Source organism: Nyctereutes procyonoides, unplaced genomic scaffold, assembly GCF_905146905.1.
Source record: "Nyctereutes procyonoides isolate TBG_1078 unplaced genomic scaffold, NYPRO_anot_genome, whole genome shotgun sequence".
In the NCBI taxonomy this organism is placed as follows: Eukaryota; Metazoa; Chordata; class Mammalia; order Carnivora; family Canidae; genus Nyctereutes; species Nyctereutes procyonoides.
This window is the reverse complement of record NW_026575120.1, coordinates 22,735,112-22,754,271: the sequence shown is the minus strand read 5'-3', so window position 1 is coordinate 22,754,271 and position 19,160 is coordinate 22,735,112. Positions and strand designations below refer to the sequence as shown.

The 19,160-nt window shown below is 43.4% G+C and overlaps 1 protein-coding gene across 3 annotated transcripts in view; it reads left to right on the top strand.

Moving 5' to 3' along the window:
- Positions 1 to 19,160, top strand: part of RBM33 (RNA binding motif protein 33) — a 137,021-nt gene that overhangs the window by 97,364 nt on the left and 20,497 nt on the right. For all 3 annotated transcript variants that reach the window (XM_055334648.1, XM_055334647.1, XM_055334646.1), the window contains 2 exons: positions 300 to 587; positions 3,381 to 4,019. In XM_055334648.1, the coding sequence (XP_055190623.1) occupies positions 300 to 587; positions 3,381 to 4,019 (927 nt within the window). The remainder of the gene's footprint in view (positions 1 to 299; positions 588 to 3,380; positions 4,020 to 19,160) is intronic.

Genomic DNA, 19,160 nt, shown 5'->3' with positions numbered 1-19,160 from the left:
ACTAAGGCACCAGCTGCAGCCCCTTGGCATAATTTCCATTCAGGAGGAGCCTGTCTATAGGCGAGTATGATAACCTTGACCAGTCGTAATCCTCAATGGTAATGTGTGCTGCCCCATAGAGCAGGAACATTCACACATGGAAAAAAGTGTTCACCGTAGGAAAGTTATCCACCCCAGGAGGAGAAGTCCTTTCTTAATTAAAATGATTTTTAACAATATTGTTATCTAATAATTTGCCTTTCAGCGTTCTTTCTCCCATTTATCCCATTGTAATTTGAATTTCTGTCTTCTTGTAATAGAATACAACTTCTCAGAATGTAACCAAACGGCCAATGCAGCAAATGCAGCCAACTGCTCCAAGAAACAGTAATCTGCGCGAGTTGCCAATAGCGCCGTCACACGTCATGGAGATGAGTAGCAGCCGCTGTTCGTCCACGCCTGCAGCTCCAGTAAAGCCTCTCGCCAGCACGTCCCCGCCCACGAGGCCAGGAGGTGGGCCCCGGAGCACACAGGGCAAGACTGAAGCCAAAGTCAAGCCAGTCAGCCCTGTGGTTCAACCCAAAGAGGAAGCAAAAACAGAACCAGAGGTAAGATCGTTTTGATTTAAAAATATTTGATCTCAAACAGGAAGCCATATAATCAACTTGTACCTCTTAGTTTACTCTTATCCATTGAGTTTTTCATAAAATCTTCACTTTTTTACCACTAGGTTCTTTCTTGAACCTAACAGCCATGTCCATGTAAGACATACTTTTATCCTCAGGGGTTTATGATATTAGATTGTGTTTCTGTATTTGTGCAGTTGTAGTTGATGCTGTAGAACTGTTATCTCTTAGGGGGATAGCAAATTATTGGATCTGTTTGCCTGATGCTTCCGTGTTATAGGGATTCCATCCAAGGCTGCTCCCTAGAAATACAGATGCAGCAGCAGTTGAGCAGTATCTGTGAGACATAGGTTTTAACCATGCATAGGAGTCTGCTGTTTCATAGGCACGCCCTGGGAGGGGCCACCATTGCTAGCAGTGCTCTGGGATATGGGAAAAGATCAGGATAATAGAAGTTACACCAATATTTTTAAAAACTATGTAGAATGTATAGTAAGTTTGTATCATTTATTAACATGATGTAATGAAAGAATACCAGCTTAAAGAACTTCCTTAGATAATATAGGCATGAGAGAATAAGTCACGTTTTCTTAATCTGTTATCTTTCCGTTGAAATTGGGGGGTGGAGTCAGATTTTCCTAACAAATCTTTTCTTTTTTTAAAAAAAAATATTTATTTGTTTTTTAGAGAGGGAACACATGGAGGGGCGGGGGCAGAGGAGGAGGGAGAGAGAACCCCAAGCCTCACTTGGGGTTCTTAACTCACAGCCCTGAGATCATGACCTGAGTTGAAATCACGGATCAGTCGTTTAACCAGCTGAGCCACCTAGGCGCCCAGATTTTCCTAAAAAATTCTTGCAGCAGTGGCAATGTAATGTTACCACTAGGAAGTAAACACAAGGCAAAGGTACAGAGTTAACTGTATAATATACTAAGATCATGTTAGAAGAAGGGTGAGTTTTTTGGTTTTGAGATCAATATTTGAAAAAATTAGGTAGGTTTACAAAGTGGACTGGGGTAGTTCATAAAAAGAAATTTATGCTAAAAATTTTATCCTGCTTATATTCTTTATAGGAACCTTGTATGTGTAACCCGATCTGGGTCAGAAAAATTAAGTCACACAACACTTTGTTTTTATAGTAACAGTGCCTGGATAAAATGAGGAAAGTAAGCTTGAGGCACACCATTAGCCACTTGTGGCGATCCTCTTGACAGCAGTGGATTTAAGCAGGCTTCTGAGGAAGTTTCTGTGGAATCAAGCAGGTGCTTTGTATGTGAAGTGAAACTTGCAGGTAGTCCTAGTATAAATTGAATGTCTTCATGTATTCACTTTTAATTCTGTGTACACATAAAATGGGACCAAGAGTAAAACTATTTTTAAAAAGTCTTCTATTTGTTTTCCTTAGGTAAATGTGGTTTATTGTGTTATGTTCACCCAATTGATAATGATATAATAAAGAACAAATGTACCTAGAGGTATTTCTTCCTATGTATTTGAACATATATTTTCTTTAATTTTCACTTTTTTTTGAACATATTTTAATTTCTCTTGATTGGGGAGAATCCTAGTGAATATAAATGATTCCCATGTTGAGGCAGTGGGCACTCAAGACCTGTTTCTTCCCCCGCAGTCTGCTGCTCCCTGGAAGCTCTGGCCCCTAAGCCTTTTGAACTGTTGTCCACGTATTACTATTTATCTGTCTTCCTTTAACACTTTTTCTTGTTCTGGATGCTTCCCTAAATGCCCTCATCTATCTGTCTTCAGAATTGCCCTTTCAGGTCTGTCCTAGACTTTGAAATGAGGTAACCGAGTTGGTTGGAATGGCTTCTGAAATGCTGAGGAGTCCTGATGAGGCCCGGCTGTATGGCCTGTAGGTCAAGTATGTAGGCTCTAGGAGCACCCATGGACGCCTCAGTTGCCTTTTGGTCTTAATTCCCAAGTCTTAAGGCTTATTTGTTAACAGCTGAATTATAAAGAAATTAAATCCTATTATGTTCTTTTGTAAAGGATGTCTGGTTGAGGATATCTGTGATTTTTTTTAAATTATAATTTTTGACAAATGCTTAACGTTTAACAAACTTTCCCCATTGGATGCTTTTTATAAAAGTTACTGAACTTTCTCAAAGATTTTTTTGGATAGACTTTCAGAATGGTTTGGGGCTGGCATATTAAAGCATTCCTTATATACCATTAATATTCCAATACTGCAATTGGCAGCATTTTGATTCTGTGGAGGGTGCATGAGTTCAAGGTCAGAGAGATTGACTTGTGCTGTTCATTATAACCAATTATTCTGTGACAAATGAGTTTGAGATCAGGCTGAAAATTCTGTACGAAAAATCAATAGTTCTAATCAGGCCCTTTCAGGTCATTTATACCCACCTTTTGTTGTTTCGTCAGAGAAGAGCCAGATAAAACCTGTGTGACAGCACGGTCTGCCTACTGTTGCCATTTCCATTCGAAACATATTTTGATATCTTAAATGAATAGTTTAATTGGTTTCAAACTTGTAAATGAGTGGAAATTTACATTATTTCATTTTTAATATTCTGATAAGATTTTCCAAATTAGCTTTAGCTGTGTGTAATTTTTTTTTCCCTCCCCAGAGGAAGGAGTTATACTTAAAGTCTATAAGCAGATTTTGAATGGCTTCTTTCTGATCCAGAATTAAGCGTTTTGGGAAGGTGCATTTATTTTCTCAGTGTCTTGCGCTGACCTGGGATGGCCGCCATCGCCTTCGGCTCCGTGGTAAAGCAGGCCCGTTTTCTTTTGCAGTTTCCTGATGAAGACGAAGAGACGAGGTTGTATCGTTTGAAGATAGAAGAACAGAAGCGCCTCCGAGAAGAGATCCTCAAGCAGAAGGAGCTGCGCCGGCAGCAGCAGGCAGGTGCCAGGAAGAAAGAGCTGCTTGAGAGGCTGGCCCAGCAGCAGCAGCAGCTCCACCTGCCCCCCACCGCGGCAGAGCAGGAGCAGCAGGCGGCTTCACCGTTGCCCACCAATGGAAACCCACTGTTACCCTTCCCAGGTGCACAGGTCAGACAAAATGTGAAAAACAGACTTCTCGTGAAAAACCAAGATGTCACTGTTTCAAATGTTCAGCCCAAAACATCAAATTTTGTGCCATCTGGTGCTAACATGCAGTATCAAGGACAACAGATGAAACCATTGAAACATTTGAGACAGGCCAGAACCGTACCTCAGAGTCCAGCTCAGCACAAGGTCCTGCAGGTAAAACCTGCGGACGGGGAGGGGCCGCCACCCCCCTCACAGACCACTCGAGTGGCGTCCCTGCAGGGCCGGCCCCCGGACGCCAAGCCTGGCGCGAAAAGGACTGTCATGCACCGGGCAAACAGCGGCGGCGGAGATGGGCCGCACGTCAGCTCCAAGGTCAGGGTGATTAAGTTGTCAGGCGGGGTAAGTTGACGAAGTAACTGGTGCCTCTTGGAATCTGTGCTTCACTCAGAATGTCCCCATTCCCAAGGAAGGTTCTTGCAGAAAGGGAAGTTTTAACTGCCTCACTTGCAATCATGTGGTCCAGCCCTCCGTACTACTCACAGTTGGGTGCAAGGGTTGTCATTGCGATTTTCCTTTCCACTGAGCCCTGTGTTGTTTCCATGGTCTATCAGGGGTCTTAAAGCAAGGCCAGTGTGACAGTCCCCATGGTAGATGTTTTGCAGTTTTAGCTTACTTTTATAGATAATTTGTGACAAAACTATCAAGTTTATTTTAAAAATAAAATTTCCTTTGCCACGAAACAAGTATACTTATCTGTTGTGTGTAGCTTTAGATTCAGTGAGCAGCGGTGGGTGGGGGGCAGGCGTGTGTGTTGTGTGGCTCCTTTTAAGCAGCGTTGTTTGGAGATTGTTTTCTGTCTCTTGTCAAGCTAATCTCCTTTGTTGTAAAAAAAAAAAAAAATCGACAGGATTCTCAAGAAAGTCCTGTATGGTCTTACTGCAGGTTTTCAGGAGTTTCCTTTGTTTCTTTCCTTTTGGATGGTTCCCCCTATAGATCATATTCAGTGGGGCACCGTCCTTGGGTTTAGAGAAGTTAGGAACGCAGTTGCTGCAGACAGACTCGCACAGCGGAAGTCTGGGAGTGCTTTGTAGCTCTGTAGAATCCATGCTTTCTCGCCCTGCCACATGTTCTTGACTTGCCCACAGGGGGTGACTCACCTGTGCCATGGCCTACTGTCTGTGTCAGGGTGGGCCATGCCCTGGAGCAATGCTCCGGCCTATGCACCCTCTCTATTGTGCATTGAGGAAGGGAAGAGCTGGGGATGCGGGTGGTCAGAGCAGGCCACCTAAACCAGAGGATGTTGACTGGCATGGTCCCTTGTGCACTTGGTGGGGGGCGCAGAGGATCATTGCCGTGCTGGGGTAGGAACAGCTCATTGCTAGTAGTTTAGCAAGTTGAGTTTTATTGCTTTTATTTCCTGGTCTGTAAAGTGTGACTTTTTCATGTGATATGAGAAAAATCTGATAGAGTAATACGAATTGGGAATTCCATCTTCAGCAGACCCTGTAATATTTTTTCAAACCTGTTTTTTCTCCCCTCCATTAATTGTGGTTCAGGTGTTGGGTAAGCAGATGTCCTCTCTCATATCGGCTTGTTTTATCGTTTTATGAATTTGTTTTCTTTAGGCGAGAACCCAAGCATTCAGTTTCATGGTATCTGTGGTCTTTTGTTTTGACCTTGTTTAAGGCAGGCTTTGTCAGTGTCTCATTTTTTTTTTTTTTTTTTTTTGAGTTAAGAACTTATAAGGAGGGGCCAGGGGGCCAGAGGGCTAAGGTTGGGAGTAGGCCTTTTCCCTATGGCATTGATGGTTGGTGCCATGTGCTGCTGTGGCTGGTGTGAACTGAGGACCTCTCATAGGCTGGGAGGTGCAGGGCGCTGGCAGCTTTCAGACTAGTAAGGACTTATCCTTTAAAAGAATTTTTCTACTTAAATTTTTGCTGTTTTTTTCCAGTGGGAAAAAAGATTTTTTTTATTAGACTGTATCCCAGAATCATGCTGTATAATTTTATAATACACAGAAAAACAACAGGAATTCTGTGTGAAAATAGCTACTTGCCAAAATTTGAAACAACTTTTTAGCTCTTTTTAATTTTCAAGTTTTAAGCTATTTAATCAACATGTTCTGTATCTTAGAATTTAGTCCAGCAAGTCCTGCAGTAGCATGTTGGCAACTTTCAATTTACCAGGGATTAAATACATTTTGGGTGTATCTCTGAACCAGAAAAATAGTATTTCCCTGAAAGCCTTGGGTTTTTGTGTGTGTGGATAGGACTATCCTTAAGAGAACGTATTCGTAATTGTGTGGGTGGTGGGAGGAGGGAACCATTTCATTAGGTGATGGGTGAGCTCGCATCTCCTGGGGCTGTTGTTTCTGCCCCTGCTGGTGCTCTCTTTCCTCCGCAGGCCATGGTGTTAGTGCCTGGGACTCGGCTACCCAGGACTTGGCTAGCGCCCTGGCTAGGTTCTGATGGGCACAGCAAGCTTAGTGTTGTTTATGCACTTCAGGTAAAAACATCTCGTCTGTTGATGTTCTTGTATTTTGTTGTGAGGGCGGGACTTCTGTACATCCTGTTAGTACAGAAGCACAATATAGTGTATTTATAAGTTTTCCTAGAGAGATTATTCTGGAGAGAGTCAGTTTTGTTTCCCTTACTTCTTTCTAACCTAAACTGGCATCAGATATATGCAATTAAATTATTCTTTGCATTCGGTCGCCTCCTCTAGTTCTGTTGTTTGGTCTCCAGACAGGGCACAGGACTATGGCAGTATACAGTGCCATGCTAGAACATGGCCCGGCAGTGATCACATTTCAGATAGGTATCCACAGGATTGTCAGGAAAGCAAAAGTGTCTTGGAACTCTTATTCTGACATACAGAATTGGAAATACCTTAAAACTTAATTAGGATTCTCTAGGTGTACTTTTACTTGTGAGGCGATTCTGAATCAATATGGAGTTCTCTTTTATTATTTTCCGTATTTCATTATTTATAATCAAACAATTTATCTTTGGATTATATTAAATTGGGTTTTTTAAAATGTGAACGAGCCCAAGTCTTAAGACAGGTGTTGTTTTTTTAATCTTTATTTTTATTATATTATTTTTAAAGTGATTTTAGTTCACCCTAATCAGTATAAGGGAATTTCTAGTCCTTTTATATCCTTTCTCTTTGTTATAGCTAATGTATCATGGGCATAGGAAGCATTTTCAAAAAGAATTGAATAAAAATTCTTTGTTGATATTGGTTCTCACCGTTGTGGCAACTGAGTCATGGTAAAGCTCACAGTGGTTCTTCACTTTCATTGGGAGCCCTCTGTGGGCGTCCTCTTGGTGGTTGGTCGCTGTGGAATTCCTTTCATGAAAGGTAGCGGTGGAGGCCCTCCCTCGCCAGGACTGAGCACTTCTGTCTGTCTGTGATGGTGCGACACGTACACAGTGTGACTCTGTGTGAGGAGGACCCTCGTTTGGGTAGGCGTGTGTTACCCATCCTCTGAGACCCTGAGCTGTCAGTTTGTTTCTCTGAACCCCAGTCTCCAGGTACCCAGACTGTGGACGGGGTTATAAAAGAATTGTGGAAATGAGTGAATGAGCCTTTTAGCACATGGAAGGCACTCCATGCATAGCCTGCTTTCTTTTGGGCATGCTCCTAAGGCCCCCTTCAGGAATGCAGTCTGTGATTTCATGCCCTATAGTCATCTGGCTTACCGTATGTTTAGCATAGCCTCAGAGCATTTTTGTGAGGTAGATACTTTGATTCCTGTTTTATAGGTGAGTAGATTCAGTCTCAGAGGTTGTGTTAGTACCCTAGAGCCACCCAGCTACTGATTGGGTAGAGCTGAGGTTCTTTACTAGTATTTATAACAGTTGTTTTTACTGCTGCCTTGTTCCAAAGTGTTAATTCTTGATCAGAGATCATATTCTACGGTTTCCGGTAAGTACATAGCAGAATTAATAGAGAAAAGTTTTAGTGGGGGCTTCTAGAAGAAGGGTGATGATTAGGTTCATTTTTCTTGTCAACCACAAGTACTAGTGACTGGAGAGTGATGAGGATTCTAGAGTAGGAGAAAAGTGTTGGGATTGGCATATGGCAGCAGCTCTGAATAACAGACTGGAGAGTTGCTGGGTTTCCATCATTCCCCTTCTAGAACCTTACCATGTGGGTAACACAGGGCCCCTGGCCCGTAGGAGTGAGGGATGGTGTCTCCTGGCTCTATGCAGCTGTAACTTGCCATGTGCTCTAAATGAACCTTTGAACATTTCCGTAGAAATCAGATTAGGTCACATTTTATATATAAAGCACTAGGGTGAGAACTAGGGGAATTTGCTATTTAAATTTAGAGACCTTTGTTGTGAGCCTCATCGATATATGCATGAATTTTAGTTTTCCCACTCATATTTTGTCATCTAGCTTTGCTACATGAGACTACAAAAGGAGCAAGTTTGCGTAAAGTGGCAGTTCATGAAGAGTGTTCAGTATTGTTGAATACTTTCAGAACAACTTAATATTCCTTTCTGAGTGTTTCTTATATGTAAGTAACCTATCTGAAGAATTATATTTGATGGAATGGTTCTTTTTTATTACTGAAAATATGGAAATATTTTCCATTTGCTCATTTCTCAGAAAGCTACTTAATTTAAGTATTTAATTTTCAGAAACCAAAAGAGCAGTCTTTTTAAATCATAATTTTATTCATAATCCAGAAAATCCGTTTAAGTAATATCAGAGCAAACACAAAAATATAAAGTGTTTATTCAGTGTAAACTTATTATAGTCATCCAGCCATCCTTTGTGATCACACCCCAGAAAAAAAGAATTAGAACAAGCATGTGTCATGGGCACTTCCTTCATTAAGGAGTTTAATCAGGGCTTAGCTTTGGCATCCAGGTTAAGGCATGTTGGGTTGTGGTTTCAGGTAGCCTTGGTTCGTGGCCCCAGCAGGCCCCAGTGTCCTCCAGAGAGTGTGGCGTGCTCCCACAGGCTGGCTGGGGGCTTGAGACGGTAGCAGGGGTAAGGAGCTGTGCAAGGCCCCGGCCCCTGGGAGCAGCTCCAGGGCCACCACCCTTTACTTGCTGACCAAGGCAGGAGCAGTGGCTTATTCAGAGCAGGAGTTTCTAGTGCTCTTTAAGAAAATGAAAGCAAACTCTGGATTCAGTGGCTTTATTCTGATTGAGGTAATAAAATTTTTAAGGATTTGGCAGCAAATTAAGTAAACAGTCCTTTGTTCTGCTGGCCACACAGAGAAATGGGAGAAGTGCAGAATGTCTCAGCAGGAAAGCCAGCTGTCCAATTGTGATACTCTTGTATTTTATTTTTAAAAGGCTGTCAAAATGCTGCTTGCGAAAGGTCCCAATTTATTTGTGTGAGCTTGCTTTTGGGGGTTGGACTGTACTTGTAGATTCCTCCCTGCTCAGAAGTTACTGTCAGATTTCTGTAGGGAGCTGGTAGGAGAGGTAACATGTACAGACCTGATTTTTCTGTGTTCTGTGGAGGACATTTTATTCTGATGTAATTACAGTTTAAGAGAAGTTGCAAAAATAATATAAGGAACTCCTGCACACCCTTTATCAGATTCACCAGTTTGTTTTGTCACGTTCGCGTTGCCGCTGTTGCTCTCTACCCTCGCTCACACTCCCCACACCTGCCACGTCTCCTGAGCAGTGGGCTGCCTTCTTGCCCAGCCACAGGTACCCACATCGGAACTTGGGAGATTCCGTGTGGACACAGCATTCCTCTCTCGTCCCCGGCGCAGCGCAGTGTGTTGTATTTATAGTCCCCACGACTCTGGGACAGTGCCTCTGCCTTTGTGTGTTTTGCCCTTGACTTTTAAAGAGGGGAGGCTGTCACATGTCCTTCAATTTGGGATTCTCTTACTTCTCCTCATGCGGACTTGCAGGTTGTGTGCTTTGGGTGGGAACCCCACGGAAGGACATCATGTCCTCTGTGGGACCTGTCGGGGGGCACCTGATGTGTCTGTCCAGTGTTGGCAGCTGGGATTACTTGAGCGAGATGGTGTTTACCAGGTCTCTCTCCCTAGGGTTGCAGTCCTACACTTTATAATTGATAAGTACTTGATGAGAAGATATTTTGAGACTATGGAAGCATCTCATTTCTTGTCAGATTTCCACCGTTTATAGCAAACCCTGATGTTTTTATCCCACCAGCACTCACTCTGTATGCTTACTCTAATAGCTTTCTGTTTTCTCTTGCTTTCTTATTGCTGCTTTTATTTACAGCAATATGGGCTTATGGACATTTATTTTATCCAGTGAACTGTTACTGTCATTGTTGGTTTTGATGTTTGAATTGTCCTGGATTGGCTGGTGAGAGCCGCTTTAGGCTGGCTCTGTTTGTTGATGTGTCTCCATCACTCTTTGAACACGTCTTTACATCTGGTGCCAGAAGATGATCAGGCTCACGCTGGACTTTGTCTGCTCAGCCCCCTCGTAGTGGAGAGCTGGGCGCTGGGTGTGCTCCCTGAGGATCATTGCTCTGGGCTCTGTCCGCACACGCCCATCCCTCCAGGCAGTTCCAAAGGCAGAAGGATGGATCAGAAAGAAATTCTGTTTTTAGTACGTTCATGTAACAGGTTGTTGACATGAAAAAAGTACACTTTTTGCTGTATAGAGTTTATTTTTTGAATTGTTCTGTGTGAGAATTCTGAGGGAATTCGTGGTCACCATTTAAATAGTAAAAATGAGGGTTTTGGGACAAGGAGGCTAGCCAAGGCATGTTCTTTTGGCAGTGACTGAGGTGAATGATACTAAGAGGGAGGTGAGGGAGTGGCACGGTGGGTCTCTGAGGGCTCCTCCCCATCCATGGCAGGGGCCAGGTGGACTTGGCACGTGCAGGGATCCGAAGTTGTAGTTCTGTGTTTTGTTCTGTTTAGTGCACGCTTTGGTAAGGCTTATTGGCAGCTGTCGCTAGGAGGCACTGTCACTTCTTCATGTCGCGCTTGGGGTAAGGGTTCTGCCTTGGTGCTAGCGTTCATGAGCAGGGCAGCTGTGGTAGAGCTTGTCCACTGGATAGACCTTGGGGCTGAGGAGCCTTGTGTGCATTTGCGTGAGCTGCATAGGGCAAGTAGGAAGTGCTCAATAGACCAGGTGCTGTGCAAGCTCAGGATGTGTCATGAATGCAGGTAAAAGCAGCCCCTGACAGGTGTTGTGAGAAGTAAGATAGGGAGACTTAGAGAAGTGACTTTGCGTGTAGAGGTGAAGCAAGGAGGGCAGGGGAAAAGGAAAGAGCCTTCTAGGCAGATAGGGGAGAGCACAGACAAAGGTCCTATGGCCGGGAAGTTATGGACAGTTTTCTAGCTATAGGAAGGCCAGTTTTGCCAGAGAGCAGAGAGCAAGTAAGTCTGGACACGGGTTTTACGGGCTCTTCTAGGTCTCAAATCTTGATTGTTAGAGCCCTGGGAACCATTGGAAAGTTTTAGCAGAGGTATAACTAGTACTTGAACCTCATTTTTTAAAAACATATTTCTAAACTAGTCATAACTTGCTGTGTTTTTTTTGAGGTTCTACTTTTGACGTTAATACACAGTAAGTTATAGGTACAGCTCCTGAGCGTTGCATTTAGAGACAGAAGTGTTCCTCCTGGAGCCATATGTCACCCTTAGGGGACTCCCACTTTGAGGAGGAGTTGCAACTCCTACACAGAGAAGGTAGGGTTGGGATTGGTCACCTTCACTGCCTCCTGCTCTCCGGAAGTGCCCTGCTTCCTGCCTCTGGCCCACTGGCTGCCTGTCCTGCACTGACTGCCTGCCGAGCATGGCCTCGGGTTTGCGGAGCTGTCTCCTTACTGCTCCTCACTGAGGCTGGGCTTGTTGTTCTGTTCACTTTTTGTGTCCAGGATTTAGGACAGTTTCAGGAACATTATAAATATTTTTTAAAAATTTGTTGAAGTAATTGGGAAAGTATCTTCTCCCTTTAAAAACCTGGACATTGTGTATGGTTTTTTTTTTTTAATGAAATGTCAAAGAAGGAATTAGAACTGTTTTTTCCGTGAATACTTCTGATTATAAAAGTAATAGCTGTTTGTTGTAGACATTTAGACAGCACCCGTTAGAAAAATGGGGAAAAACAAAAATAGCGTTAATCCTTGTTCCTAATTCCTCTGGTCTTCTTTTCATGCTCACATTTGCGCTTCCCTTGCAAAAACTCCTTTATCCAGTGTACAGAATGGGATTATATGGTACATACTGTTTGGCACTTTTTGGGTTGTGTCGAGTGGCAGGTGTGTGTGTGAGGACCTTGGTGTCCTTGTATGGAGCCCCAGCCAGGGCTGGGCGTGTCCCACGCTGTGGAGGACACCCCATGAGCTGTGCTGAGCTGCCTCACCAGCATAGAGGGCGCAGCTTTCCTGACTGGCTTGATTTCTGGCAGCAGCTAACTTCCTGCCACAGTGTCAGGCAGGCTCTGGGAGCTGAGGTGTGCTTGAGGGCCAGGAAGAAATGAGTTGGGGGGAGGTGGGAAGTGAGGTACGAGGGGACAGAGCTGCCATGCAGTTGTGATAGAAGGATTCTGGGAAGACCAGACTATCAAGGAAACTGAGTGTAGGAGAGGCTCCTTTAACCCAGGTTAGGGGGCCAGGAAGGTGGGGGGTGAGGGTTAGCCCAGACTCTTGCCTTGCTGGCTCTGTCCTTCTGGGTGGGGCAGGAGGGCCTCGTTGATTGCTGAGTCCTTTCCCTGTGTCAGGTGCTCATAAGCAGCAAAAGGACCTGAAGGCAGCTAGCGGAAGAGAGGAAGAGACTTCGGGCATAAATTCTGATTAGTCAAGTGTTTGAGAATATGTATATTCCAGAAACTCCCGAGGAGAAACTATCGTATATAAATAGTTGTTTTTAAGAGCTGTAAAATGCTTTAGTGGACAGAATTAATAACTTTCAGAGAAACGGTTTTTAAAGCATTCTTAAACATTATGACCACTAAATTTGGGCAAAATCATCAATTGTTCATTAGAGGACAGAAATTGGTTGTAATGAATCAATCTATGTTAGTTTTTGGGTTTTTTTAGGGGTATGATGTTGGGGAGTAAAATACATGTTTGAATCAGAAATTCATATACATATTCATGCAAGAGAGGTGGGAGAGTCCTGGGGCAGGAGGTCCATCCTCCCCTCCCTGGCCGGCCGCCAGAGGCTCAGGGCCTCAAAGGCCAGTTAACTTTGCTTTTTAAAGATTTCCCCAAACCTGACTCATGTCAGAAAGGTAGAATGGTGGGGAGGGAGGCACTCAAGGTATGGTGTCCTGTTAGCCCCATACCGTAAAAGCCACTGTGTATGCCATTCAGATCCTTTTACTTCAGAAGTCCCAGGCACTTATGAGGTCTGTGTGCCTTGTCTCTATGACCTTGTGGGTTTTGCTTCACTTCAACTCATGTGGGACCCATTACTGTAAGTTTACGGGAAGCATTTTAGACTTGAGTTGTTTACCTGTTTTGCATCCTTACTATATGTAAGGATCGTTGATTGCAGAGAATCCAGGGACACTGCAGAGGTAAAATATTTTTACTTCCTATTCTCTTGCAACAGTTTAATTAATTAGGTAATTGACCTAGAGACCTGGAAAAAAATGTTAGCCTGTTTGTTTTTTTTCTACCTTTTCTCCTTGAAACAGTGGCCTTCAAAGACAAAATAGACCCTTAAATGTATTTATATTTAGAAACTTCATGTAGCATGCATATCATTTACTGTCCAGATTCTGAGTGAGTTTTTTTTCTAAAGATTACAAGGCCAGGCATGGCATTGTTGCAGTTAATAGAAACCTGTTCCGTGCGGTCTGTGGGCTGTAAGATCAGCAGCATTGCCATGACAGTGAAGTGGGCCTTATCGGAAGGAGAATTCATAAGAGGCTGCCCTGGGACCCTAACCACTGTCCTTGTGTGTGTCCTGACAATGTTATCTGTCCTCTCAGTACGGAGTATCAAATGTCTGTCATGAGTACAGAAATTAATTTAATGTCACCTGAAGACATGCAATTAATCTTTTAGAGGTTTTCATAATACCTTTACAGAAAGAGTTGCCAGTTTGGCGGATTTGGATTTTGGGGTTTAGAAGAAGATAAGGGAAATTAATTTTTCATCAGGGTTAATACAAGCTAGCAGGGCCACAAAAGCTGAGAAAAATGGTTGGGGAATTTGTCAAGTGTTGTCACTCTAGAATAATGCTGCTTAACGTCTGATAGTTGTAATCAAGAGTTGAGATTTCTATAGAGAGGGATTAATCAATTTGCTCACTAGTGAATGCAAGTCAGTGATATCACTTCTTCATGGGGTTTAAGAATGAAAATAAGATTTGATCTGTCAAATTGCAAGAAGCCCTGACAATATCAATAGGCATTTTTTATCTATACATTTAAACCATTTGTTATAAATAAATTTGTCCTGCTAATGTTGCTGGCTACAAACCTCATTTTTTGGTAATGATTAAGCTGATAAAAAGTATTCCCTGGGCTTACTTAATTCAGTTAGTACTTCATATTTAAAAAAGAACAACTACTCTGAAAAGACATTTTTACAGTATTCATTAAAAGAGAATCACTTGTGGGACAACCAACGAAACATTTCTGCATTGGCCTAAGGCCAAACTTCTTTCACCTCATCTCTGTTTAGAGGAAGTGGAAGATACTTAAAATCACATCTACACACCTTACAGTTTAGGTAATTAGAAAGGGAGCTAGGCCACCTGGAGAGAGATTCACTTTCAGAGTGAACTGACTTTTTTTTGAAGAGGACGTCTTTTGCCATCCACAAAGGAACAGTTATTTCCTCACATTAACGCTAATAGGTTTCTGGAATTCCTATTTTGAATGTAACAGTATTTTCATATTTACATAGCTAAGTACCAAGGATTTTAGGACCTCTTTCAGTGCTGTAACTATAAGTTACAGAAGACTTCTAGTGGAAGGTGCCTTCTTCAGTTTGCTTCTCCTTGACCGCTGTTGGTATTTGTGTGTGAGTGGAAGCATTAGGAATGTGCTCCTGGCCACAACCTACTAATTAGTGCATTGACTATCTTCCACTTGTTGACTGGAGTAATTCTCATTGTACTTTTTTGAAAGAGAATAATTGTTTTCTGCATTGAGAAAAGGAAACCTCTCTGTTAGTCCATTTCTTACAAAGTGGACTAACTTGTTTAACTTACATTTAAGCCTTGAGTGCTCATCTGTGTGGTACACAAAAGCACAGCATCACAGTGATCCTTCATGCAGTTGCATGAGGGGCTAGACTTTTTTGTTTCCATGTTTGCTGGAAACCGTTGTTTTCATGTGTAGTCTGGGGTGGGAAGTGTTGTGGGACCCCAGACATAGGAAGTCCCCGCAGGTAACCTGGGGACCAAGGGCCTCAGGCTTTTCTTTTGCAAAATGAGGATAATAGTATTTACCTTGAGGGGAGGAGTGAAGGAAAAGATGTCTCTACAGAACCCAGAACGCTTCTTGTCACATTGCAGACATTCCAGAAACATTAACACCTCCCACCCTCCTGAAAGTGTGTTATGTTAATCCTACCAAAACTCTTGGTGATCAGGATCCTAGGAATGCCTTGGAAATTTCTGCTCTAGAGCATGTTATTTACAGCTATAGAAGGTAAAAAATTGATTCAAATATGAGCGCCTCTAGAGCTTATCCAGGGCTTCCTCCCACTTCCAATAAAAAGTGATAGGAATGGTTTTTCTTAAAAGCTGGACATTTGTCATAATCGCTGCCTGAAATATCCCCCTTTCTGTGTGCATCGTTTGCTCAGCAAGTGTTTATCATCCACCTGCTCGTTCTCTCATCTGAGGATGCTTTGGGGGCCAGTGCCTCCCCCGTGGGGCTCCCCTTCCAGCTAATGGTGAACAGAATGGCGTTGGTGGTTACTGCTGTGAAGCACAAAGCACTTAACACGAGGTGGGCAGGAGGGGAATGCCGGGGGCGGGGGGCGGGGGGGGGGTGTGGACTTCCGAGGACAAGGAGGATGCAGGCCAGGCTAGGAGGAGGAGGAGGACAGAGACCCTGTGGCCCTGAGATTGGGCCCAGGGGCAGAGCAGTAGGAGAGGAAAACCACTTCTAGAAATGGTATTATCATCATTTCTTAGAAAACCCTAAAAGAGGCCTTGTACACCACGACTGGGACCCTTTCATGATGTCACAAGCTTTCATGCTCCATTCTACATAAGGAAAGTTAAGTTTTTCTCTTCACAAATGAGGAACGGAGAGGCTTCTGTGGTACCTTTTTTTCCTAAACTTTGGGGATAAAGCTTTAAAGAGTAAACTTTTCTAGAAAGGTAGATAAAAGTTCAGAACTTTGTTTTTCTGGGTTTTTATCTGACATTATAGTCTCTTCTTATAGTAACTAGCACCAGTCTCTTACTCAAAGTAACAATGAAGAGAATATTTATTATTTGGAGTATTTCTTGACTAAACGTCTATGTTATTAATTTGGTTCCCAGTTTAAAAATCATCAGATTACCACCAGTATTCTATATTCATCATCCAGATACATATATACATTGTATACCTCAACATAGACTTGTTAGAATATCTTACTTTTGGTGGAGCTCTTCTTTTTAAATTAAAGTTCACTACCTAGATTATCTTGTTTTTAGTCTTGGATTGAGAAAGCAAAATAAGACGGCAGTATTCATTCTGTTTGTCCATGTGAACATCACCCTTTTTAGGTCGTATGTAGCAGTTAATTATCTGCTCTGCAGCGTGGCATAATTGTTTCTGATGCACAGGGTAGTACTGCTGCCTTGAAAGCTGCCCTGTTTAGCCTCATAGTGACGTTGATGAAATACCTGTGTCCTAATTGACAGTGGCTGTAACCTAGCGTCCTTATACCATCAACTTTTTTGTAGCACATTGAGAATTACTCAGTTTTTAAAAGTACCATGCACTAGTTACTGATTTATTCAGTAGATACCTCAGGCCTTTGGCATGGACGAGAAATTTGGGCATAGTGAACAAGATAGATTGATGAGATCTAAACCTCTTGTTTTTATAGATGCTTATAGTGTAGCATGTTCTTTAGGAATCCTTGAACTGTTCATCGGGTAGGCTTCCAGGGAGTTTATTTAGATCCCTTAAGTCCCTACAGTAGAAGGCTTTCCCTTAGAGCTAACCAGGACCTAGCCAGTTCATTTACTCATGTGGGTGAAAAGGGTGGAAGTTGGAGAATCAATCAATCAGTAGACTCTTGTGTAGCTGAGCTGTGTGGAGAATTTGTGAGGCTGGCTACGCCTGCACCTGACACCAGCGTCTTGTAGGACCTGGAACTTCTTGTGAAGTGTCAGTGCATGGGAAAAAGAGGAATGTTTTTCTCAACATATGCATAGGAAATATATGAATCTTATACTAATGCAATTCCAGGATTTTAAATAAGTTAGTAATGGATCCCTGGCTCTTGAGAAAGATGAGGATATGTGGTATATGTCCTTAAGGTTTTCAATTTTATAGTATAGAAAAATTCAAGGGGCACCCAGGTAGCTCAGTTGGTTAAGTGTCTGACGCCTGATTTCCACTCAGTCACGATCTCAGGGTTATGGGATTGAGTCCCATGTCAGCCTCTGTGCTGGGCATGGAGCCTCCTTGAGAGTCTTCCTCTCCCTCTGTCCCACTCCCCATGCCCTCTTTAAAAGAAAAGAAAAATTCAAACATATCCAAAATCAGAGGTCACAAAGCTTTTTAAGGTAAGGACTTTGAAACCTTGTGCACCTAGAATAGGCCACCCCTGCCTGGCTCTGGCACCAACTTCCACCTTGAGTGGAAGACCTGGGGAGCAGCTTTGAGAAAAACAGACCAGCAGCTGAAATGTTTCTGTGGATTGTGGTCTTGTAGAGTGGCCTATCTTTCCCACGGTGCTTCCATTTTCATTTGGGGATCTTTCTCTGTAAGGTAGGAATGACTCTCAGCTGGCAGTGATAATGCACTTGTTGGAGGCAGAGTCATGGCAGGTCAGGAGGCACCTGTCTGGTTCAGCCATCCACAGCCTTATCTGCACAGCCATCACCCACAGAGCCTTTAAAATATGCTCATGTCGAGATCCCAGCTCTACAGTCTAAAATATAAAATAGATGGTTCTGGATTCAAGCCCAGGATGGCTAGGATTAGAACTCTCCCCAGGTGAAAAATAGGTAAACTGAGTGTCCCTGACCAGTGGGGGCAGTGTGAACATAAGTGGTCCTTAGGAGAAAGCACTCAGTCTTCATCACCAAGCATGATGTGAGCTGCCCATTTGTAGGGGATGCCCTTTATGAGTCGACAGAAGTTCCTTCCATCCCTGGTTTGCTGAGAGTTTTAATTGAGAATGCTTTTGCTGCACCAGTACAGGCGATGACGTGGTTTGCCAGTGTACAACCAGCCTTGCATTCCTGGGCTAGACAGTGCTTGCTCACGGTGCGTGATGCTCTAGTACAGAACTTTCCTCACGCACATTTGTTGAGGATGTTCTTTTGTGGCTTGCTTCTCTTGGGAGGTCTTCAGCGTTTCCATCTGGGTCATGCCAGCCTCAGAGGGCAAGTAGGAAGGTTCTTCCTCCCCCTCTCTTTTCTGAAAGAGGCTCTGACAAGGTTCACCAGGGAGTTCATCTGGCTTTTTCTTTGCGGGGGTGCTTTTCACTACCACCTCAGTGTCTTTTCAGATTTTCTTCTTGAATCTGTTTTGGTGTTTCACCTCGGTGAAAGTCTCATTTCACCTCAGTGGCCTGACTTGGTATAAAGCTGGTCATGACGTCCTTTTTCATTTTGGTAGGGGCTGTGGTGATAATGGCTCTGTTATTTCTGACTGTGGTCTTTGGCACCCTTCCTTTTTCTTGATCGTTAGAGGTCATTGGTTTTGTTGATCTCAAAAATGAAACTTTTGGTTTCATTGATTTTTCCCTATTGTTTTTCTGTTTCCTAGTCATTGCTTTTTGCTGTGATCTTACCGTTTGCTTCCTTGTATTTTGGATTGGATCCTCCGCCCTCCCCAGCTTCTAGAGATAAAAGTTCAGGTTCTTGGTTTCAGATTTATTTTCCTTTCTGACATAACTGCTTTAGATTTTGATATGTTGTATTTTTATTCAGAAGGATTTTTTTTATCAGTTTTTTATTCTTTCATTTCTTAGCCTGGCTTCCTATGGGTTGAGCATGTTGTTACACAGCTTGTTGGTCGGCTGGTCGGTCATTCAGGAAGAGATTGGCCAGTGGTCTGTGAGTGGGGCAGCACTTGCCCTTCCTACCCACCCCCTTGGGCCCTGGCACACCCATGAGCTTCCCTGGCTCCCTGGCACCCGTGGAAAGCTCTTTCGTTTCCAAGATTTCTCATTCTGTTTCTCAGATTACTGGCTGGTTGACTATTGTTCCAGAAAGCCCGGGGGCTGACAGTTCGGTGGGTGTTCCCCATTCCCTTCCCTCTGAGGTTGCTGCTCGTCCTGACTGTGCTGACTGCCCTGCTTGTGCTGCAGGGCTCCTCAGGCTTGCAGGCCACACCAGCTCTGCCCTCTTGGTCGGCTGGGGAGCCCTGTTGAGGAGCAAAGATGGCCCTGCACCAGGTCTTGGGAGTAGGTGCTGCTCTGTGTCTTGTT